This window comes from Pleurodeles waltl, chromosome 4_2 (assembly GCF_031143425.1).
Source record: "Pleurodeles waltl isolate 20211129_DDA chromosome 4_2, aPleWal1.hap1.20221129, whole genome shotgun sequence".
In the NCBI taxonomy this organism is placed as follows: Eukaryota; Metazoa; Chordata; class Amphibia; order Caudata; family Salamandridae; genus Pleurodeles; species Pleurodeles waltl.
The window spans coordinates 555,485,742-555,510,633 of record NC_090443.1 but is presented as its reverse complement, the minus strand read 5'-3'; the positions used below and the strand labels follow the sequence as shown (position 1 = coordinate 555,510,633).

At 44.5% G+C, this 24,892-nt stretch overlaps 1 protein-coding gene across 3 annotated transcripts in view; it reads left to right on the top strand.

Annotated features, from left to right (window-relative positions):
• The window catches only part of SOAT1 (sterol O-acyltransferase 1), a 154,819-nt gene extending 133,960 nt beyond the window's left edge, over positions 1–20,859 (top strand). For all 3 annotated transcript variants that reach the window (XM_069232104.1, XM_069232102.1, XM_069232103.1), the window contains 4 exons: positions 7,220–7,318; positions 8,019–8,154; positions 8,470–8,615; positions 18,765–20,859. In XM_069232104.1, coding sequence (XP_069088205.1) covers positions 7,220–7,318; positions 8,019–8,154; positions 8,470–8,615; positions 18,765–18,821 — 438 coding nt within the window. In that variant the 3' untranslated portion in view covers positions 18,822–20,859. The remainder of the gene's footprint in view (positions 1–7,219; positions 7,319–8,018; positions 8,155–8,469; positions 8,616–18,764) is intronic.
• The last annotated feature ends 4,033 nt before the right edge of the window (positions 20,860–24,892 follow it).

Below are 24,892 nucleotides of genomic sequence, written 5' to 3'. Positions count from 1 at the left end.
GCTTTCAATTTTTCTTTATTTGTATGTGAACTAAATAAAACATTTAATCATTTGTGTTTGATGTTTACTTGTTTCTGTATTTTTACTTATTGTTTTGAAGTTCAAACCTAGAAATTGCTTAGGCCAGTGGTTCCCAAACTGTGCGCCGCGGCTCCCTGGTGCGCCGTCAAAACTAGCCAGGGGCGCCGCACACAGTCTGGAAACCACTCGGAGGTGCTTTAAATCGGTAGCTTTTCATCGTGGTATTGGAAATAAAAACCCCTGCATTAATTATTGTGACCAGCGGAGGGCGCCAAAGTACCATTAATAATATCCCTATGACAAAAGAACAAAAATAGTTTCCAATAAATGGTTTTCAGGAGAGAATAAAGAAGACAAACTGTAAATAGTGTAGGTACAGGTACAGGCTGGGATTACGTTCCCCCACCCGCCCAAAAAAAGTAACATAATGGGGAGCCGTGGCCAACACGGCCAATAGGTCAAAGGAGCCGGGGATCGAAAAAGTTTGGGAACCACTGGCTTAGGCCGATGTCCCAAAATTACACTAATGACTCAGTGAAGGTTCCCAGACTCCATTAATGACTCAGTGAGTGGTTCCCAGATTCTGGTAATGATTCAGCAGGTTTCCACAAAAATCAACAAGTTAAGAACCATTGTTCTAAGTTATATGGAGATTGGCTCCTCCTCCTCCCCCCCCCCCCCCCCCCCCCCCCCCCTTTTCTGTGTTGGTCTTCCTTCGAGGATCTTTTGGCAGTGAAAAGTCATTTAATGACAGAAGATGCTTTGAGATATATGAAGAATGGATTGCCCACTTATGCACTGGTTGGTAGTAAAGGCATTCGGATGTTGCACTGCTGTGTGCTAGAGACAGCCAATTGCTTGAGGCTGTAGAAAGTATCTAATGAGCAAATGGCAAGGATCTTGCATTCTGAGGACAACTGGTCATACCTCAGATTGATAGACGATGGATACCTCCTTTGCTGTGAAATCCTGGTTGGATCAAGCTTTCTGTGTGTGACATCTAGTGTTGGGCTCAGAGTGTTACAAGCTGTTTTTCTTCGAAGAAGTCTTTTCAGAGTCACAAGATCGAATGACTCCTCCTCTCGTTTACAGTGCGCATGGGCATCGACTCCATTGTTGGATTGTTTTCTTTCCGCTGTCGGGTTCGGACGTGTTACCGCTCGCTCTGAGATTTCAAATCAGAAAACCTTAGAAAAACTTTTTAATCGTCGGTATGTTTTTCGATCGTGTTTTCCACCTAACATCGAACCAATAGTACCTAGTATCTAGATTTCACCCTTCTGGGTGCATGCGCCCAACTCTGGCCTGTTTGGGCCTACCGCGTGGAAGCCTGATGGATCGGACTCCATTTCGATTCTGCCCTCGGTGCCACGTGAAGTTCCCATATACAGACCAGCATCTGGTTTGTAATTTGTGCCTTTCTCCGGACCACCCAGAAGAAGATTGTGAAGCCTGTCGATCGTTTTGATCCAAGAAGACCTTGAGAGATCGCAGAACCCGAAGATTAGAAATGGCGTCAAAGTACAGAACATCTTGACTTTATGGAAGAAGAACAGGCACAGACAGCAGTCTCCATTCGAGATACCGAGTCTGAGCAGGAATCAGAAGAAGATAGGCATATCACGGCTGGCCAGCACGTGAGTTCGTCTGCCCCTCACCCATATATAAAAAACTACGAAGGCCTTGGGTACACCACTGCCGGTAGGCCGTGGTTCGGCCCTAAAAAAGACTGTCGTCGACCGACCTTCGGGTTTGGCGCCGAAAAAGGCCACTCCTCCGTCCACTTTGTAGTCTAGCAAGTCGGTTAAAAGTTCCACTTCGGACTCCAGTAAGCATCCTCACTCCTCGAAGTCGAGACAGCCGACTTCATTTTCGGGACCGAAAAAGATTCAAACTTCAGAACGAGAAAAATCCTCATACACAGAAGAACAAGGACTTTTGAGCAGACTTAAACAAATCTCGAAGCCGATGCAAGAATATTACAAGCCTTCTGATGAGGACACTGAGATTCAGCCAGTATTGGAGGTTATGGATAAAAGACAATCTAGAATCCATATACTTAAAGAGACTGGCAGAATTACTACTGCACCTCCTTTAAAAACTAAAAGAAAGCTGGCTTTTCAAGAGGAATTAGACTTTGCTCAACCACCAGCAAAAGTTCAAAGACAAAAGGAGAAACCAGCACCTGTCCCTACTTCTCCTCCTCATTCTCCACATCTTTCTTTTTCACCTCCACACAATAGTCCACCACCATCGCCTTCTCCACCACACTCACAATACTCTCAGGGAGATACAGTGGATCCTTGGGATCTATATGACTCAGATCCTATTCAGGATAATGACCCTGGCCTATACCCCTCCAAGCCTTCTCCACCAGAGGACACTACTCCCTAAACTCAAGTCGTTTCTAGGGCAGCTGCTTATCATGGGATACTTATGCACACTGAGCCCCTAGAGGAGGACTTCTTGTTCAACACTCTGACTTCCATTCACTCTAGATGCCAGTGCCGCCCCATGTTACCTGGAATGGTCAAACATGCCGACCAAATCTTTAGTGAGCCCGTCAAAGCCAGAGTAATTACTTCCAGAATTGACAAAAAATACAAACCTGCTCCTACAGACCCAGACTACATCACACATCAAGTTCCTCCAGACTCAGTAGTGGTGAGTGCGGCTAGGAAAGGAGCTAACAGACAATCATCAGGAGAAGCTCCTCCACCTGATAAGGAGAGTAGAAAGTTTGATGCTGCTGGCAAGAGAGTAGCCACGCAAGCGGCTAACCAGTGGCGGATTGAAAATTCGCAAGCACTTCTTGCCAGATATGATAGAGCCCACTGGGATGAGATGCAAGAATTCATACAGCACCTCCCAAAAGAGAGCACAATAGGTTGTAGAAGAGGGACCGGCCATAAGTAACAACCAGATAAGGTCTGCCCTTGATGCTGCTGATACAGCCGCAAGGAGTGTAAATACTACCATTACGATAAGAAGGCATGCATGGTTACACTCTTCTGGTTTTAAACCAGAAATTCAACAGGCAGTACCTAACATGCCTTTTGATTAAAAAAAAATATATATATATATATATATATATATATATATATATATTTGGGCCTGAAGTGGATACCACCATAGAAAAACTGAGAAATGATTCAGATACTGCAAAGGCAATGGGAGCATTATACACAACACCATACAGAGGCTCCTTTTGCAGGTCACAGTTTAGAGGAGGATTTAAACCATAACCCTCTGAAGCTTCTACCTCCCAGACAAAACAGGGACAACAGACACAATATCAAAGTGGGGGTTTAGAGGGCCCTACAGAGGACAATATTTCAGAAGCAGAGGCAAGTTCCAAGCCTCAAAACAAGCCACTACACCATCCAAACAGTGACTTCTTTCGCACCCCTCCTCCACCCACATCTCCTGTGGGGGAAAGACTACAGCAATTCCACTCTCATTGGCAAAATATCACTACAGACAATTGGATGTTATCAATTATCTGCAATGGCTATTGCCTAGAATTAATCTCCACCCCGCCAAACATTCCAACACGTTACCACAAATTGTCTCCAGAATTCAACGTTCTGTTACAACAGGAGCTACAATCCCTACTACTAAAACGAGCAATAGAATTGGTCCCACATTCTCAATAGGGAACAGCAGTATACTCACTATATTTCCTAATTCCCAAAAAAGATGGCACTCTAAGACCTATCCTTGACCTCAGGCCCCTCAATCTCTGCATCCTGTCAAAACATTTTCACATGGTAACTCTGCAGGATGTCATTCCACTACTACAGAAACAAGATTACATGACTGCTTTAGACCTCAAAGATGCGTATTTCCACATACCCATCCATCCATCCAGCTCACAGAAAATACCTCAAGCTCGTCATAGCGGGAAAACATTACCAGTTCAAAGTTTTGCCATTCGGCATAATAACAGCTCCAAGAGTGTTCACAAAATGTCTAGCTGTAGTAGCAGCCTACTTAAGAAGACAACACATTCACGTCTTTCCATATCTAGACGATTGGCTAATAAAATCAAGCAATTTTACACAATGCCAACAACACACTCAGTCTGTAATACAAACCCTGCATACCCTGGGGTTCACTCTAAACTACCAGAAATCACACCTTCAACCAGCACAGGTACAACCTTACCTAGGTGTTATTCTAAATACTCAAAAAGCCCTAGCATATCCAGATACACAAAGGATACAGGATTTCCAAAATCTCATCCCACACATACAGCCAAATCAACAGTACACTGTAATATTTTTAATGAAAATTCTAGGAATGATGGCATCTTGCATAGCCATAGCTCCACATGCAAGACTAAACATGGGACCCTTACAACAGTGGTCTCAAGCACACAGTCATCTTATAGTGTTGAAGAACTGCCAAACACACATGTCCCTTCAATGGTGGAATCTCAGCAATCTGATGAAGGAGCGGTCATTCCAAGACCCTGTGCCTCAGACCATAATAAAAAGAGATGCATCAATGATAGGTTGGGGAGCTCATCTCAACAATCATACCATTCAAGGGGAATGGGATCCCAAACAGAAACAACGTCTCATAAACCACCTAGAATTATTGGCTGTATTTCTTGCTCTAAAAGAGTTTCCACCCCTTCTCAAACAGAAGACTGTTCTCATAAAAACAGACAACATGACCACCATGTATTACCTCTAAAAACAGGGCGGGACACATTCATCTAAACTGTCCCTGCTAACTCAAACAATATGGAAATGGGCAATTCACAATCACATTAATCTATTAGCAGAATACATTCCAGGAATAGACAATCAGCTAGCGAATCTCCTAAGCAGGAATCGCCAACAAACTCACAAATGGGAGATCCACTCCCAAGTACTTCAGAACTACTTTCAAAAGCGGAGTACACCAGAAATAGACCTATTCGCAACAAACGAAAACGCAAAATGCCAAAACTTCGCATCCAGACACCCACATCCACCATCCAAGGGCAATGCTCTATGGATCAATTCATCAGGGATATTTGCTTACGCTTTTCCCCCTCTCCCACTCCTTCCCTTTCTGGTCAGCCAACTGCATCAGACATCTCTGACCATGATACTCATAGCCCCAACATAGGCACATCAATATTGGTACACAACACTCCTAGACCTGTCTGTAGTACCTCATTCAAAACTCCCAAACAGACCATGCTTGTTAACACAAAACAAAGGTCAAATCAGACACCCAAACCCCAATGCTCTCAATTTAGCGATTTGGCTCCTGAAGTCATAGAATTTGGTTACCTAAAACTTCCATCAGAATGCATGGAAGTGATTAAGCAGGCACGTAAACCTTCTACTAGACAATGTTATTCTAACAAATGGAAAAGATTTGCCTACTACTGTCAATCTAAAAACACTGACCCACTTACAGCATCTATACAAGATATTGTATGCTACTACTTCATTTGCAAAAATCAAACTTCGCTTTCTCATCCATCAAAATCCAGCTTACTGCAATATCTGCATATTTATAAAATATTCCACACACTTCTCTATTCAGAGTTCCTGTGATTAAAGCCTTCATGGAAGTATTAAAACGTATTACACCTCCTAGACCACCACCTGTTCCTTCCTGGAATTTAAATATCGTACTTACCAGACTCATGGGCCCACCTTTTGAACCCATGCATTCTTGTCAAATTTAATATTTAACGTGGAAAGTTGCCTTCCTTGTAGCTATTACTTCTTTACAAAGAGTTAGTGAAATACAAGCGTTCACTCTTGAGGAACCTTTCTTCCAAGTACACAAACATAAAGTTGTACTTAGGACAAATCCAAAATGTCTACCAAACGTAGTATCTCTTTTCCACATCAACCAAACAGTGGAATTGCCAGTCCTCTTTCCAAAGCCAGACTCTGTGGCAGAAAGAGCTCTTCATACTCTAGATCTCAAAGGGCTCTTATGTACTACATAGACAGAACTAAAGATTTTAGGAAAACAAAACGACTTTTCGTTGCCTTTCAACAACCACATAAAGGTAATCCTATATCTAAACAACGCTTAGCAAGATGAATTGTTAGATGCATACAAACATGCTACATCAAAGCAAAGAAACAACTTTTAATCACTCCTAGAGCATATTGTACAAGAAAGAAAGGTGCATCAATAGCATTTTTAGGAAACATACCAATGGCTGATGTATGTAAAGCGGCCACATGGTCAACTCCTCATACATTTACAAAACACTGTTGTGTTGATGTTTTCTCACAGCAACAGGCTACTGTAGGCCAGGCTGTCTTAAGAACACTATTTCAAATAACTTCAACTCCTACAGGCTGCTAATTTTTGGGAGGACTAACTGCTTTGTAGTCTATGCATAGCATGTGTATCTGCAGCTACACATGCCATCAAACGGGAAATGTCACTTATCCAGTGTATGTCTGTTCGTGGCATGTAGTGCTGCAGATTCACATGCTATGCATAGACTACAAAGCAGTTAGTCCTCCCATCTCCTGCCCTCCCAAGCCTGTTGTCGTTCAAGTTTAACATTTGTACATATGTAGATACATTTACATTTGCTTGGACAACTCTTTATATTCTTATACTCTATCACTCTGTCCTTCACCCTTTGCGGGAAAACAATCTAACAATGGAGTTGATGCACATGCGCACTGTAACCGAGAGGAGGAGTCACTCGATCCCATGAGTCTGAAAAGACTTCTTCGAAGAAAAAGAACTTGTAACACTCCGAGCCCAGCACTAGATGTCGGAAGAGCTATGCATAGCATGTGAATCTGCAGCACAACATGCCACGAACAGATGTACACTGGGTAAGTGACATTTTCCATATTTCACGTTTGTCATCTCTAACCCCTGCAGATAATAGGTGTTACTATTAGCCAATTTCATGTTTTTCAATTTAGTAGCCATTGAATAATGGTTTTTGAGTTGGCCTTGCCAAAATTCAGACTTGTTAATTGTAGATCACAGAAGATGACAGCAATGAGCATTTCATTCATCAAACCTTTTTGTTGATTTAAGAAAAGCCCTTAACACAACATGTTGAATTGATCCAGTTATTCATATCTAATTAATTGTCTGATGATAAAGCAGTTGTGTTTGTTTGCAGGCTGCTAATCTTCTCTATTTGTGGTACACACAAGGACACTGTCTTTTAGCTAAAGTTTTCTTTGCATCCTTTATTTCCCAGGACTGGTGGAATTCTACATCCTTTTCAAATTATTATAGGACCTGGAATGTAGTTGTGCATGATTGGCTGTACAACTACGTCTATCGCGACTTCCTGCATGTAAGTATTCCAGACCAGTGCAAGTCTCGGTGGCTGTTGTGTACTTTCTCTGGGAAAGGGCAATAAATGTATGGTATTAGCTTCAACCGCTTATACTTGGGGGCAAGTCAGTAAATGAAGATGTCGGGAGCAGATACTTGTGCAGTAAAAGCATGGTTGAAGCCTAAGTAATGTGGTGCCTGCAATATTGAAAATAGGCTGGATGCTTCTGCCCTTCCTTCATGAAATTATCTTTATTTCACATTCTGTGCACTGCCTTATAGTCCATCCCTCCCACCCTTACACTGATTCCATTGTGTAAGTTCGTTATCGCTCAGTAGTTGGAATCCATAACTCTGGTGCGCCTGTTGTTGTGTTTTTTTGTTTTTGTTTTTTGTTTTTAAATATATATATTATTATTATTTTTTTTTCAATCTTCGAGCTTCATGTTAAGCGTTGGCCTTCATAACTTCATCTGGGTCTCTACCGCTCTCCGCCTGTCTTCCAGATTTACAGCTGCTTAGCACTGCGGTCACTCATTCTTCGTTTCTCCCTTGACCTACCTACCTTTCTTTCCTGTCCATCTGTCCCCCTCCATATGCCCCTCTTTCTTATTTCTTGGATACACTTCTTTGCATTCTCTCCTCCACCCATCTTCCTTCACACTTTTTGTCCTCCTGCCTGATCCTTTTCTCACACCTTTCTTCATTTTATTTCTCAGTTTACCGGAAAGCGCTTCAAAGTAGCAGCAATGCTGTCTGTGTTCACGGTCTCCGCCATTGTGCACGAGTACGTGTTGGCAATCTGCTTCGGTTTCTTCTATCCAGTTCTCTTCATCCTCTTCATGTGCTTCGGAAGTAAGTGAGAAAATGTAGTAGAATAAGAAGTGCAGAGAAAAGGAGCTTTGGGGAAAATTTGCAAGCTGAGGCATAAAGTGTTGAAGGAAAATGCACCAAGTGGTTGACAGAAGTGAGAATTTGAGAGAATATGAAGTTAAAGCCAGGAAAATAGGGTTGTGGATGAAAATTGAATAGTAAGAGAAAATGAGGTGGGCGGTAGTAATGAGAGTATTATTGGGAAATACTGTAGGACAGAACTATGGCTCTTCCCCTGGTTTATCTTTATTCATAACCGTGATCATCTAACTCACCTTGTTGATCTCCCCTCCACAGTGCTTTTCAATTTCATCCTTCATGACCGACGGAAAGGGCCGATCTGGAATGTGGTGATGTGGACGTCGCTCTTCCTTGGGCAAGGTGTCCTCATCTGCCTGTACTCTCAGGAGTGGTATGCCCAGAGGCACTGTCCTATAACCAATGTAAGTGATAATGTTAGAAGGCGCAGGAAGAGATGGGTTGTAAGAGTGTGGCTAAGGAGGTGTATTTGAGGAGCTGTCCTGTTTACAGTTATTTAATGTTCTTTGCCTACTTGTCCCATGTGAAAGAGTTAAAATGTTTTCAAAAATATTATATTTTCTTTAGAGGTACTGAGCCTCGTCCTTTCTCTGCTACAGCAGGGTTTTGCTAGGTGACTTCTCTGATCCAGCCAAGCGTTTCATCATAACCAAAGCAAATGAAATGGCAGCGGGCCCTAGGAAACAAAAGTAGTAATGAGTTCCCCTACAGCTCGCCAGCGTGTGAGGGATCCTCAACTCTTGGTTTGCCAGAATTCCTGGTACTGCTGCAACATTACCACTGGAGAAGGAGAGCAAGTGGCTAGATTAACTTATTCACCATGTTTTTCTCTGTCGGAGGTGATACTTCAGAATCCAGAGGTCTTGCATCTCACAGTAAGGACACGTGCGTAACAGTTCCTTACCCACTCTGAACTGTGAATACAGTAGTTATCGCTTGCTTCATAATTCCAGCAAGAGATCGGGGAGTGCTATTGCCTTCCTTTCAATTTGATGTCGTCTAAGGGCAGCACTTCTGTACGTGATGTTTGGGACAGACCATCAGTCAATAGGCGCTGTACCAAGGCAGGGTAGACACACTGGCATAGTTGTTAATAAATGACAGATGCACTACTTTCTTGGTAACGCCTATGCTTCAGTGAAATACTTAAGCATTAATATTTGTCGATGTATAGAGTGTCATCTGCCTCCCTAATGAATTACAGGTTTTCTTACTTGGACTGGGATATCTAGAGGGCATGGAATTGTCTAGTTCTTAATTTGCTGAAATCTAACAACCTTCTCGAACCCTTGCCCGACAAGGGACTAGAGGCGGCTTGGGAGGTCATTGACATTCTGTGCTGCTGCACAATTCAGTTTTATTTTATGCAAGTGGCAAGTTTCTTGGTTGAATTCTGACAGCCCAATATAGCAAATCCTTCCTGAATGGTAGACTTTCTGACTGTCTCAAGTCAATAACGCAATTAGCAGCCTTCTGCCCATTTAACACTTATCTGTAATTCTCCTTGGACACCTATCCGATAATCAACTAGTAGAGTGGACTCAGCTTTTCATCATCTGCTCTCTGGGGTTTGTTTTGCTCTGTTTCTCTCATTTTACCCGAGAGTGTAATAAATGAAGCATGATGCTCCAAAAACAAGCATGGATGACCAAGGTATTTTTGCTGATACATACTAGTTGTAAAGCATAAACCAGAAAAGGTTCCATTGTTTGAACTGAAATTCACTCAAAATGATCACCGCAAATATTTCTAATTGGACTCTCCAATAAGAGCTGGAAGACTTATTTTGCAGACCTGTGGTGTGCTGCGCTTGTGTGTGCCTTTTTTGTTTTAGAACCTTTTGAAGTTGATTGCCATCATCTATTTATGTGTGAGAGAGCTACTCTGCAATCTTTCATGCTCGAAAGCAAACCAAGGCACTAAGCATTTCTTGTTAATCTGGTAAATAACTGTGATGCGGTCATATTTATTGTGAGTTTAACTGCATCATTTTCTCGCCATGTTAACACAACAGCAAAATGCTTGTCTTGAAGTTGAATAACTCTTGCCGCAGGAGTATGACTGCTTTTTATAGAGGCTTCTAACCAGAGATTCCTGACCTTGTAAATTTCCCCAGGTGCCGGACTGGATCTGGAGATTTTTTTGATAGCAATCCCCTGCAGAACAATCTGTGGGGTCATGCAGCTCTGTGTAAGGTCCACCCCGCTTCAGATGTGATGGTGGGCCTATATATATATACGCCACTTCTGCACACTGACACAAATTCCTTTCTGTCCCTTCTGGTATATATCCGCGCCTCCTTCAAATCCTGTCAAACTGACAGAAATTATTTTCCCAAACTTATCCAGTGTGCAAGCGACATGACCCTGCCAAGAACATTGTTCAAACCATGCAGCGACTACCATTGCCTGGGGTCGGTGATTGACACCCACAATGTCTGTCACTTTCATCTCTTCTCCAAGCAATACTCTGTGTTGTGTGACTGCTATGCGAAAATGAACTTCAAGTTTACCGATAACCATAAAGACATACTCGTCATCGCAGAACTCTGACGGAAGATGAAGAAGACACGGTTGCTCCCAAGTCCGATCTCATGGTTGTTAGTTGCTTAAGGGTTGAAGCTCAGATAGGTAAAACATGTCCAAGAAACATAAGCAATCCAAACAGGGCTCTCTGTCACCCCATTGCTCTCACCATTTAGAGTCGCATTATAACCTCCTGTCGTCCCCTCCCCTTGAGTATCTCGAGGCAGTAAAGTAATTCCCTGAATTTGGCACTGATTCATACACTGCTCTCAATGCACCCTGACTTCTCCAGGCCATCGTCAATGTCACAACTTCATGAACTTAAAACTGCCCTTGAAAAGATACTTGGTAATCATCCGGATTCATCTGTCACACCTTTGGGCTCCAAGGATCTGAGGCGGCCTCCAGTCTGGTTACTTCCGGCAGGTTTATCCCTGATGCTGACTATGCCACTCAAGTTTGATGTGAGGTTGGCTCCTTCTCTGAGCTTGTCTCCACTAGTCCTGCACTAGCCCAACTCCTGCCACTGCTTCTGGCAACAAGACCAGGGCAGGCAGCATCTGTCATGGCACTGAAGGCAGAGTCCCAAGCTACATGATGATGATGATGATGATGATGATGATGGCACCCCATATAATGACAAGAGCCTGTTTGTAGGCTTGCAGGATGTCAGTGGCTTGGATATCGCTCCAGATATTGGTTTATCTTCCCCTAACGTGGCTTTTGCGACAGAGGTGTCTGCCACTTTCAATACAGAAGTAAGGAGGGTGGGAGAGGTTTTAGATCTCAAAAATACATACAAGTACACTGTTCCAAAGAGCGAGGAATAGAGCCTAATCCTACCGGAGCGAGAACCCTCACGCATCACATTGGATGACTAGCTTCATCATCGGGAAAGCTCCTCGTCAGGCCGGTGCTGCAATGCCTGACGGGCTCCCCGAAGGGGGCTCTTAACCGTATTGCTCTGAGTGTAGCAAAGAAAACCAGGTCGTATAGGGGAACTACCTCAATCAGAATACCTGAGCAATATGGAGAGAAAAGGAATTAAAATTGGTTACCCATCTTGGACATACATCATAAATTTAATCAGCAACCATAAGATGGAGACCAAGGTTAAAATCACAAAAGAGAGTAAAAAGGTGAGAGATAATGCTCATTTACTCTCTATAAGAACACAAGAGGACCAGATTAATTATGGTGCTTCAAATCGTGGGTCTACATGTTTCGCGTCTAGTGGTCCAGCCGGATCCATTGACGCTTCATCAGGACCAGTACAAAAAGAACAACTTCTCCAAACAATAATTTAATGCCAACCCTAATGGGGGGGGGGGGGGGGGGGTCAAAGACCATGAGCAGTCACTTACTTTGAGTCTACCTGCTACGTCAAAAAAGGTCGCCCTAGGAAGAGACAAACACATGTAGAAATAGTAGCCACAAGTGCCATTGTGAATTTGGTGAGTAGTGCAAAGTCACACAACTATAAAGAATATTTGCGCTTACCATCCCCGGTCTCAGGATAGAGCTTCATAGGGAACACGTCACGAAACGGTACAAACACTCTTTGTGTACCATAGTCATGAGAGGAAAAAGTTTATCAGCCATGCAACAATAGCAATGTTAAACATCCAACAGGTTTTTTCATTGCATACAGTCGATATATTGGTAGGTAAAAGTCAACTTCTAACCAGTGACGGAACAAACAATATGTTGCATATGGGCAGTCCAAAATTAGAAATAAAAATTAAAACTCAACGTGTATCACAGTTCGATAATCTTCTTAATTAGAAGAGAAACTCTGGAAGTACCAACGTTTAAAAAAAAAAAAAAAACATATTACAGAGAAAATGCCACCGTTCACACATAAAAAGGTAGAATCACTCGGGTCTATACCCCAAAATATGTGCACAGAGCGTAATCAAGGCAACAAGCTTACTAACGTCAGTTCTGTAGAAAATCCCTGAGCCGGTGCGTGTTAAATAATACTGACGGTCACAGGAGAGGGTATTTACGAGTCGCGCCGTAAGAGCAGGCTGATTCACCTACCCTACTGACAGCGTCCCTGCTCATAGTAACAGGGCGCTCATCGGAACTGTTCTAAATCAGCTGGAACCCGGAAATGAATTCCGGTCAGCGCACGTCCCAAAGATGGTAATCATAGAAGACGGACTCAGTTTTCATTTAAAGAGCCACTCACACGTTATATTCATGAAATATATCTGTAATGGTCAAAGTTACAGATAAATTGAAACTATGTATTGGGGTGCAATAAAATGGTTAAATCTCATAATGTAGTCAAGTGATTAGACACTTGATCTAGAGCCTGTCGGGAGGTGGTTTTTGAAAAAACATACGAATTGTAACTCAAGGTATTCTCATAGGTTTCTCTGGAGCCAAAAATGGGAAACAAGCAAAAGGGAATCCTCTCTCTGTGTATTTTCTTATGCATAATGTTATGCTATGGGCTGGGCTAGCCAAGAAGCAGCACCCAGAAACCTTGTACGCTCATTCCACCAGAGCAAAGGCTGCTACCACTGCATTGACGCATGGTGTACCATTCTTGGACATCTGCCAGACTGCAAATACACCTCCCTCCACACGTTCTCAAAGCATTATTGCCAGTCATTCCACAGACCAACCAACTGAGGAGGTACTGTTTTGGTATCTGTTCACAAGGTGAGGAATCTGCAGGTAGAAATTTCTATCAGAAGAGCAAGTTACTAACCTTCAACACCTGTTCCGGTGAGGACTCTAACAACAAATTCCTCCGACGTTGAGCCACACGACCCTATAGAAAGCTGGCCTGGTGTCTGGTGGACACCTATGGTGTTTGCACCTTATACTAGGTCCAGGCAACCCCTCTTAGTAAGTGAGACAGTGTCGAGAAAGCCAGGGCTCTTTAGTGATAGCTGTGGTGAGCAGCCAAGACTTATCTAGGAGGAGTGTAAAGCACTTGCAATACCACAGCAGTCACAAAGTAACTTTAATCATACCTGAAACTAACCACATAGTATTGAAAAAATAAAATAAAGGTAGCACTGAACTAGATTACTTATAGACCGTCCCCCAGTAAACACAGTAATAGTTAGAGGTCCTCCACCCAAGGATGTGGAGTAGTTACAGGGGAGCTGGGGGAACTCGGGACCCCAAGAGGTGAGTACCTAGGTGATCCCCGCAACCAGGAGAGCAGAGGTAAGTTACCGGGTCTTCCAAAAGACTAACAAGGGGACTTGGAAAAGGAAGAGTGCAAGTACAGGACCAGTCTGTTGGAACCGAACAGTGGATTCCCAAAGAAGAGGACCTGCAAAAGAAGTGGACAGGGTCCAGTCCATGCAGAAGTGTCCATGTGGGGCAGGAGCCACTATCCATCCTTCTATGGATGAAGATCCGGGTCGACGAGGGAAGATGGTCAGCTGTGGAGCCTAGGACCCGCAGAGAGGTGCAGAGTCGTGAAGGTGATGTCCCACGTTGGTCGCCGGGTTGCAGCTGGTCAGTGGTCAGGAGGACCACCAACAAGTTTGGCAAATGCAAATCCGGACAAAAGAGCACTTGCAGAAAAGAGGAGGACCAGCAAGGTCCAGGGGACTTGGCCCTTAACAGGGAGTCCAGGCTGACCCTCAGTAGTCAGAAGGGCCAGCAGAGGTAGTCGCAACCCACCGGCAGCAGGGACACTAAGTTGCAGTGGTGCCCAATCCGCACACCTGGAGAGGAGTCCCACATTGCTGGAGCAGCAGAGGAGAGACTGTCTTTGCAAGGATGAGCTGCTAGAGGCCAGGGCTACTTGGAGCCTGAAGATCCCTTGAAGCAAGAGTGAGCAAGCCTTGGTTGTTGCAAGAGTTGTGGTGCACAGGGCTTACTGTCCTTCAAGGAGAGGCAGGGCTCACCATCTCCCAAGTTGAACAGCAGGTAGAGAGGACAAAGGGGACCTCTTGGACCCACCACCTGTGTTGGAGATTCTTCCTGGAGCCGAATAGCATAAGATCCCAGCAGCCGGTCATTGTTGTCTTAGGTGCCTGTGGTTGCAGGGCAGTGACTCCCTCACTCCAACAGAGATTCCTTCTTGTTTCTTAGGTGCAGTTGAAGTCTCGTTGACCCCAGATAATGCACAGCCGTGAAAATGTTGCAAATGCTGGAAGGAGCCAGTGAAACAATGTTGCAGGGCGAGGTCATCTCAGGAGTTGCAGACTTGTTTGGTTCCTGTGAAGTCCAGCCCTGATTCCGGTGGCCAGGAACAGAAGAGGTTGTTGCAGAGGAGTCCTGGTGGGTTCTTGCACACTGAATCTGGGGACCCACCCTCATGGGAGTCCCTAAATAGCCCTAACAGGCGGGTCGGTCTCTCTGCAGGGTGACCACCTATCAGAGGTGGGGTCACTGACGTCAGTCACCTGTCCTGACCAACCAGATGCTCCCAGGGGCCTCTGCCCACCGTGGATTCAAGATGGCAGATTCAAGGGGCCACCTGGAGGAGCTCTGGGCACCACCCCTGGGGTGGTGATGGACAGGGAGTGATCACTCCCCTTTCCTTTGTGTGCTTTCGGGCCAGGGCAGGTACCTAGGGTCCCTGGACTGGTGCAAATTGAATTATGCAAGGATGGCACCAAATGTGTCCTTTAAAGCAAACCGGTGGCACGGGGAGGCTACTTGTAACACCTATTCCCAAGTGAGAGGGTGTTGCCTCCCTCTCCCACAAGAAATCCTTTGTTCTGCCTTCTCCTTGCTTGAGCTGGTCAAGCAGAAGGAGGGCAGAAACTTGTCTCAGGGACTGCAGCAGCGTGGGCTACCCGCAAACCCTGAAAGACTGGTAGGAGCCATACTGGGGGGGCTCCTCTAAGGAGCTCCCAGAGTGCATGGAATCATGCTACCAATACTGGCATTAGTATTGGGGTATGATTCCAAGATGTTTGACACCAAACATGCCTAGGTATGGAGTTACCATTATGTAGCTGGACCACAGGTGTTGATCGTGACCTGTGGCCAGTACAGGGGTAAAATGGCTTCCCTGTGCTTAAAAAGTCCATTGCATTGGAGGGCAGGGGTGCCCTCACACACATGGATCTGCACCGTGGCCTCTGGGTCAGGGGGGGCCTACCATAGGGGTCACTTACAGTGACCTGGTGCAGTGAACAACAGTAAAAGGGTGCATGCACCTTTTCACGCAGGCTGCAATGGCAGACCTGCAGACACAGTTTGCATGGGCTCCCATGGGTGGCATAATACTTACTGCAGCCCATGGTGGACCCCTGGTGTACCAGTGCCCTGGGTACCTAAGTACCTTATAGGGATTTACAGGGGTACACCAGTATGCCAATTGTGGGATGTAAAGGGTACAAAAGCAACCAAATTTAGAGCAGAGAGCACAATCACTGGGGTCCTGGTTAGCAGGATCTCAGAGCAAACAGTCTAAACACACTAATAAACAGGCAAGAAGTGGGGTATCCATGTCAAAAAGTGACTTTCCTACAGACCCTACTGCTGCTGCACACAGGGATTTCTATCTGAAAATCTCCTGACCTACTTTGGCAGCTAGGGAAATTTGCAAAGTGAGGAATCTGTGCTTATATCGAGTCTCTGCCAGAAAAGCCATTACCAAAGGTAAGTAACTTGTTTGTCAGTTAATTACCATATTAATGCACTAACCGAATGCTTACTTATCTTGGGCAGCTTTGCAAGGATACAGACTCTCGCATGCATAGATGGACAGCATCTGCTTAACCAACAGCTTAGAAAGTGAAGCACTAAAAAGCAAATCACACCAAATGTGAGAATCTTAGGATTAGTTTCCTTACCGAATGATCTGTTGTGTGTATTTTTGTTTTAATAGTAAGCTTACCTAACTTCTTTTCTCACGTCAGAGACTGGGTTTAAAAACTGTACAGTATTTGTAATGTATTGATTCTAGTTAGACGATCTAAGCATGCTCCATCTGTTCATTCAGCATTTAAGTGCAGATAGTATTAGCCAATGAGTTACTCCAGTCCCTGCAGCCTTTCATCCTAAAATCTGAGGCCACAGACCAGGGGCTATTCGAGCGGCTAACAAATGCATCAGAGTAGATGTGGAGATAATGCATAGTGAGGCAGTGAAAAATCTAAATTAATCCAGGGGAAAGGGCCGAGCAATGTCAGAATCGTGGCATCTACTGAAAGTATTGCAACACCCTCGGAGCTTGTGCAGATCATAATGGCAGTGACCATCTTAGCGGTCCCAGTATTGTTCTAGATGTTCATAATCTGTGTCTAGCCGTAGTCCTTGTTGGGCGAACACTGATATTGAGAGAGCTCTAGTTCTGAGCACTACTTTGTGTTGAGACATGATAGAAGTCTTCATAATGCACATCCTTAGAGAACCTATATTGAGATATGGGGTTGTCAGTGGGACTAGCCTTGCTCAGCCTTCTCAGGGGTTAAATGCTCTGAGCTTTATGGAATCTGATGTTAGGAGCGAGTTTATGGACCTTCCACAAATAATTGGAGAGGAAACTTTGCCAATTTCGATGACCTTCCAGGTGGTATTTTACTGTGCACATGGGGAGTGGGGCCACTGAATGTAACTTTTCATTTAAGCAGCCAGGGTGTTGGGCGCTGTGTGTGATTGTGGATATTTTTTTAAATAAAGAGAAAAAAATAAAATCCGGAAAAACGTACTGCAAATGCACAAACCTAAAATAAAGATCAGTTTGATCTTACAAAATTTTACTGTGTTAATTAGAATACATTAGCTGCATGATAGTAAACTTGCACTTTGCAATGAAATTATACTACTTAATCCATGATCATGCGGTGGACTTTTACTTGTTTGAATTTGAATACAAATTGGGAGCATTTTTCCGGCATTGACTAGGGATGTAGTGTTTTTCTCTCAGGCGCAGAAGGGATTTGGGTTCTTATTTGTGCCTTTCTTTTTCTTACACGGTGTCTCGGGGACTGAGGCCATTCCCAATGGCTTTGCTTAACAAGCGCTGTAAACCCACATAAAGAAAGGTTCAGACAACCTTCTTCACCATATTCATTAGTATGCAGAGTCTTCAGATGCACCACCTGTTCTCTTACCGCACTATTCGGTTTGAGGTAATTCACTGTACTGTAATTTGAATCCCTCTCTCGCTCTCTCTTCATCCCCCCCCCTCCCCCCCCCCCCCCCTCTCAACGAATACTGAGTGCTCTAGCTCTCTCAGCACAGGCCTGGGGTGCACCACCGTTCCTTGCTCAGTGCACCACGCTGCCCTTCTCAGGATAGACTGTAGCTGCCCTGGCGCGACACTCTCACCACCCTCCTTTTGCTTAGCACAGACGGCCACTTCTCACATCCTTCCTCAGCACACATTAAAACCAACCCTGCCACCCAGACTCTGCACGCACTGAGGATATAGCTCCCTTTCTTTGTCAGCACTTACTGAAGGTGTACCAGCCTCCCTCAGTCACCATGGACTAACAGTGTACCACTTTCCTATGCTCAGCATAGACTGAAGGTGTATTGTTTCACCCTGACTCAGCTTAGGGTGCATCACTCTTCCTAAGCATTAGATGCAAGCTGTCTCTCAATAACTTAGTTCATATGGAGGGTGCCTAGCTCTCCCCAATTCAATACAGACTATTGCTATCCTAGCTTCACAGATATATCACTGAGCAAGAATGTTGTCATACAGCCCGGTGTGTGCAAATGTGTTCCTCTCTTCTTGTCTCAGCACACAGCATATCACTCTTTGTGACCTAGCATGAAATAAAGCTATCCCGACTTGGTACCCCTCCACCCTCAGGCCTCTGTAAACTAAGCACATTCCTTCACTGCCACAGTGAGCAGTAGCATGCATTGTGTGCACTGACCTTCCATAAATTATGGAAGTTTCCCATGTCCTCCTTTAGCATGCATTGAAGGAGTTGTATGCTTTGCTGCTTGATCAGAATCGAGGCATCTCATTTCCACTGTCAGTGTATGGGGAAGATGTCTTTCCTTCTTCATAAGCATATTGTTTCTGGCTCTGTACTTTGGCATAGACCTCCTGCACTGACTCTCTATTTCTTTTCTTTGCAGCCTACATTTCTGGACTATGTGAAACCTCGTTCCTGGAGCTGTCTACCTCAACTTTAGTCACTGCATTGAGCCATAAGATTGTGCTTTGTTTTTGAGATCCAAATGTTGGAGTTAAACCATGTTTTACCTTAAAAAGAAAAAAAAGTTTGAATAGAAGGTGCTCAGGTTACCGAAAGCTTCTGATGATCGCTCTGGTTGGATGGCTCACCTTGACCAGATCTAGCTTTAAACATTTATGCCACACAGCACATTTCAAGATAGTTGGACAGCAAGCCAAGGTTTCATGTGCTTCCATGAGATAGAAGATGCTGCCGTTCATTCTTCATTACGTCCAAAATCTGACTGCGTCAAATGGACCAAGATCCCAACGCTGATGAATGTGTCATTACAACCTCTTTTTTCCCTCACAGATGTTCTAGATATCTCATTATGACTGACCAGGATCTTTCCATCTCGCTTTGAGGTGGCCTCTATCATATTCCATTGCTTTCAAATCCTTTTCTGTACTCCCAGAATTTCTTCCAACCCTTCTGTTTTGTTGCACCTTTATATCTGCAGTGTCTGCTGCTGCAATGGAAGGTGAATCTACAGTAGGGCACTGCCAACATCCGTCATTGTTTTTGTACTTAGTTGGTTATGGACCCATCTTTACAAATGTTGTCAGGACTGCCCAGGTATATGTGAAAGGGCTGTGGCCCCATCAAACAATTACTGTACATCCTGGTCTTATTGAATGTATCTGTCTTTGTTGCAGCTGGTGATCTTGTGCACTAATATGACCTCGACATTCATTCCGTCCTTGACCAAACATTATCTCTAATTGACATGGGTGCTGACTTCTTTTATTACCTATTTCTTTCTGTAATAATAACAGGAACCCTGCAATGAGACTTCTTGGCATTGAATCCAGAGTGACTCTGAACTGCCCTGCAGTGCGGCCTTTACAGCCTCGCTGAGAACTGTCCAGTTTTGTTATTTCCTAATGAACATGGCTTTACTCTAGAAGTAGACCACATTGAGATTAGACATCTGAGGGGAATCATCCGGTTATGTAGCTTCTTACCATGGTTGGTTCCCTGAACAATGGCTTCCTGACCAGAAGACCTTGGAGATGTAATTTCATTATCAACAAGCCGCTTGTGCCATGTATGAAGGAGGCATGGCGGATAGCTACACAATGAGACTCCTTGTGGTAAACCTTCATTACTGGGGAGACATCCCTGCGGTCTGGTATTAGTCATGGCATATCCATGTTTCTACTAGAAGACTACTGCAGGTCATAGCCTCATGGAAATAAAGGCAGCCTGGGTGTATGGTGCATATAATTGGCTTTTTAATACGTACCTCCCAGAGAAGACATTTATGATGGGGTCATTGTCCATCTTGTCAAGAGATAGTTTGAAGAATAGGTTTACTTCAGGAGGACCCCTCCCTGGGATTTTTTTTTTTTTTAAAGCAGAGACCTCATCCAGAAGAGATTCTCCCTTCCTGTTATTACATCTTTCGAGTTGTTATTCAGCTGCCACTCTTATGTTGATTATGTTTGGCCTTTATTTTTGTTTAATTTTAGTGTCTCAGGATTTATTTACTGGGAGCTTTCAGTGTGAATTACAAGAGCTGATTATATATTGATGTTTGTCAATTTTTGTATTAATGATAAGGGAGGAATGTCAGGAGAATACTTGAAACTTCACCGCTAATTGGGAATTCCTACATGCGCCTTATCGTAGTGTGTGGACCCAGTGTGTTGTGTATGCCCTATTGAGTGCTCTGCTGGCAAACTCACTAGACGTTGAGCAAGACTCTGTAGACCCATACTAGGGTAGACTAAGAGTGCCCTGTAAAGTTAGCAGTAACCTTTAGAAGCTCATTTGGCGAGTAGTGGAAGTTGGCCAGCAGTAACTCAATAGTTCTTTCTAGACCAGGCCAGACTGCGACAGCTGCGGTTTTCCCAAACATTTTGTATTAATCATGAATAAAAAATGTGTGCATTAGGCCCTCGATGTACGTGGTGATATTTTTATGCCGTCCTTTGACAAAGTGCACTTGCCAATGATCTGTATGAGGTTGTGTTAATAAAATTTCTCTAAATAAACCTAGTTGTCATCTCATCCTCTGGTGGCAGGTGAGCACGGCTTGGGTGAGGGGTTTTAATGGTGAAGAATATGGAACTGTGAGGACAATTTTATTAGTCACATAGTGTGATATATGGTCTACTCTGTCAACCCTTATTGTTGGCCCTTTTAATCAGATGTTAGCAGTTAATCTGTCATCATTGTAAAATGTGTCCATAATCCTTTTTTATAGAGGCAAAACTGATGGCCTGGCTTGCCTGATAATACTGTCTGCCATCGGTGTTGCCTCTCCAAAAAGGATTATGGACCCTTTTGACGACCATGACCAATTTGCAACTGTTTTTGTATTGAGGCAGGCCCAGAGGCCAGGAAACATTTACTTGTGTTTACGTTTCTATATGCAACACTTTTCTTAGAAGGAATGACCCGTTATCTTTGCAGTGAACTGATAATGGTCACTAATATAGTCTGCTGTGCATCCAGGATTTAATAAAAGTATCTTCCAGTGGCCATTCCATTCTGAGATTAGGCACATATTTCCTGCTGTTTTCAGCTCTGCATCAATCATGCTTTGATTTAAAAGATCATGACAACTGCATCTAAAGATTCTAGATGAGCTGTTATTCAGAGCATCCACAGACTGTGAGCTCTGCCTTTTAATGAGATGCACAGCACAGCCATGAGACTTTCATGTAGGATGCACATGAATATGTAAATGGGAACTGTTACTCCCAAAGCCATTTTTGGGCACTACCTGGACATTGTGGAGTGGGGCACTCAACCAATCCTTGTATCTTTTTTTAATCCAGTTGCATTTTGCATGCTGTGACTTTTCAGGGCTATGCATTACAAGGAAACAATAATATTTATTGTCTCTATCCTGACCATGTAGCCAAGGACTGCAAGGTATGCAGAACTTTTTCTAACAAAACCCTCAAGGACAGGGAGGGTAGGCTACTAATTTGGCTGCAGAAATTGAAGTTCAGATCAAACCCTGTGTCTGGTTCTGACAATGAGGAATCCTCCTCCTCATCAAGAAAGTACCAAAAAAGAGGCAGATCTCCGGCTCACCATTCTGAGGATCCACCCAAAAGACAAAACAGGTGTCTTCTAAATCTTGCAGCCCTTCCAGTTCTCCACACAGGACTTCTGTTTCATCCAAAAGGCACTCTAAGGAACGTTCTGTTTCCTCAGAACACAGCAAAAGAGCCTTTTCTGAGCCTCCAACACTACCTCCTGTGGTAACACGTCTTCAAAAAACCGTCTGGAAAGACGACGACACCGTTGACAACGGCAGCGTCGAAAGGAGTGTTTACAGCCTCGTTGTTGACTACAACAACGTCCACTGTCTCTACAGCTGCTTCCTGTTCAATGATGCTCATCTCGACGACGTCCTCGTCAACGGCTTTTGTGGTCACTTCCTCGACGATCAGTGTACCCATTGCTTCTCCGTCGACGAAACTGTTGGTGAGACTGTCGACAGCGGTGTTACCGACGTCGTCCGCCCCGTCGACGAGACTTTCTCCGTCAGTGCTGGTTCCGTCAACGATGGTTAAAAGACATAAGAAGTCTGATCTGCTTCCACCATTGATTACGTCACCAAGTAGGGTTTCAGCATTGGTACCTACACATCTTTTGGAAGAAGAGGATTCTGAGGACGAGGGCTCATTTGGGGTTGCGCATAGCCCATCAGAACTGCATGTGAAGTGCCAAGATCTGGAGGAGGACATTCAGCATGATCCCCACTCATTTTATTTGCAACAGATGGTCTCTTTACCGGGATCACTCATAGCTGACTTACAGCTCATGTTGGACGACTATAGAAGGCGGTTTCCACCACAGGCGCCAGGCTCGGTTCCAACCCAAGAACTGTCTTCATCTGCCGATGACAGGGAAGAAGGAGAATTGCCGGATGCTATAAACAAATAGAATGATTATCAGATTCCTACCCCGTCCTCACCCTCTCCGGTTCCAATAATTTCCCCTCCAGGTGACATCGGGGGTTTTCACAATTTGTTGGAAAGAACTGCAAAGAGATTTGAGCTGCCCATGCCCATGAAGCAGATGGACTGTTTCCTTTATGATTTTAAAGGGTCTTTCTAAAAAAGTATAAAAATGAAGCAAATAGTGGACTACATACGGGATGAGGGCATCAAGGTAATGAAAAACCCGGCGACTGTCACCCCTGTTTTGCCTCGTCTTGACAAGAAGTATAAGGCTCTGGAAGACTCTCCGGCCTTCCTCACGGGGCACCCCAAACCGGACTCAGTCATTACCCAGGCTGCACAACGTCGATCCAGAAACCCTTCAGCGCCAATATCCACTCCACCAGACAAGGAGGATAGAAGGCTCGATAATATTGGGAAGCGTTTCTCTTGATGGCTTTGCTTATGATAAGAGCTTCTAACTCTTTGGCAATCATAGGCAGATATGACAGGCAACTATGGGCAGACATTGCTCCCTTCCTAGATCAGCTGCCAGAGGACTCGAAGATAGAAAGGAGGAAACTCTTGCAGGAGGGTGAGAGGTCTTCTGCAGAAGTGATAGACTGTGAGATGGATATCGCTACCACAGCTTTCTGACAAATGGCAGGGGCGGCTGTTCTAAGAAGGCAGGGTTGGCTCCGGGCAACTTCATTTAGGCTCGAGGTGCAAAACAAGATTCTGGACCTACCTTTTGATGGGAAAGCCCTATTCGGAAAGCACATTGACGCACTTCAGTCCATAAAGACGGATACCGATACAGCCGAGTCCCTTGACACGCTGCAGTTTAAAAGACAGCCCTTTCGGGGGGGCTAGAGGTCGGGTATTTTCTTCTTAGAGAGGAGGATTCCAACAATATAGATACTCCTCTGTTTCCGCAGCTTCTTAGTCCTTTCGTTCCCAGTACCAGCAGAGACTGCCCCCGCAAGCAGCATATTCGAGACCATCGCAAAGAGGAAAAGCAGGAAAACAAGCGGAGGACACCGGACGCAGACAATGACTTTCTGGTGTCCTCCGGCTACGAACCTTTCCTTCGATACAAAACTAGGGGGAAGGATTTCCCACTACTTTCGCAATTGGCAAAAGCTAACATAAGACCAATGGGTCTTAAGTCTGATTCAATTTGGCCATACTTTGGAATTCTTGCAGTGCCCTCCTACAAGACCTCCTCTCCCTTGAAGGGTGAAGCACTTACATTTGCTCAAACAGGAAGTCGAATCAATGCTCTTCAAGGGGGCTATAGAGAGAGTCCCACATCAAGACAAAAGAAGGGGATTCTACTCTTGGTTCTTCCTGGTTCTAAAGAAGTGGAAGAGTTGGCGCCCAATCCTAGACCTCAGGGATCTCACTACTTATCTCAAGAAACAGTCTTTTCGTATGATCACCCTAACAGACATCCTATCCCTTCTCTACCCGGGAGATTATATGTCCACCCTCGATTTGCAGGACGCTTATTTCCATATCCCTATACACCCTTCCCACAGGAAATATCTCAGATTTGTAGTAGCCGGAGACCATTTCCAGTTCAAAGTACTACCTTTCGGTCTGAAATCGACCCGAGAATTTTTACCAAATGCTTAGCTCCAGTCACAGCTTTCCTCAGAAGGCACAACCATCATGGACCATTTGGACGATTGGCTGGTCAAGGCCAAGTCCAGATCTTAGGCACTAAAGTCCACATGTGTCTGCGTGGAACTGTTCACAAATCTCGGCCTAACAGTCCATTGCGACAAGTCAGCCTTTCAGCCCTTAAGAAGGAGAACATTTCTAGGGGCTATATTGGCCACTTCCGCCAACATGGCATCTCCTACAGAAGAGAGACGGAAAAGCTCATATCCCTCACGGGGAGCCTGCGAAAAAGAAAGTATGTTTCAGTTCGCCTCTTCAAGTCCCTGTTGGGAATGATGTCCTCCTGCATTCCACTGGTACCATTCTGTCGTCTCAGAATGAGACCCCTCCAGGAACAGCTAGACCTTCAGTGGACAAGAGTCCAAGGGGTCTTTCGACAATGTCATCCGAATAACGAAACCCATATCATCACCTCTGACTTGGTGGACTCAGGAGTCTCAAT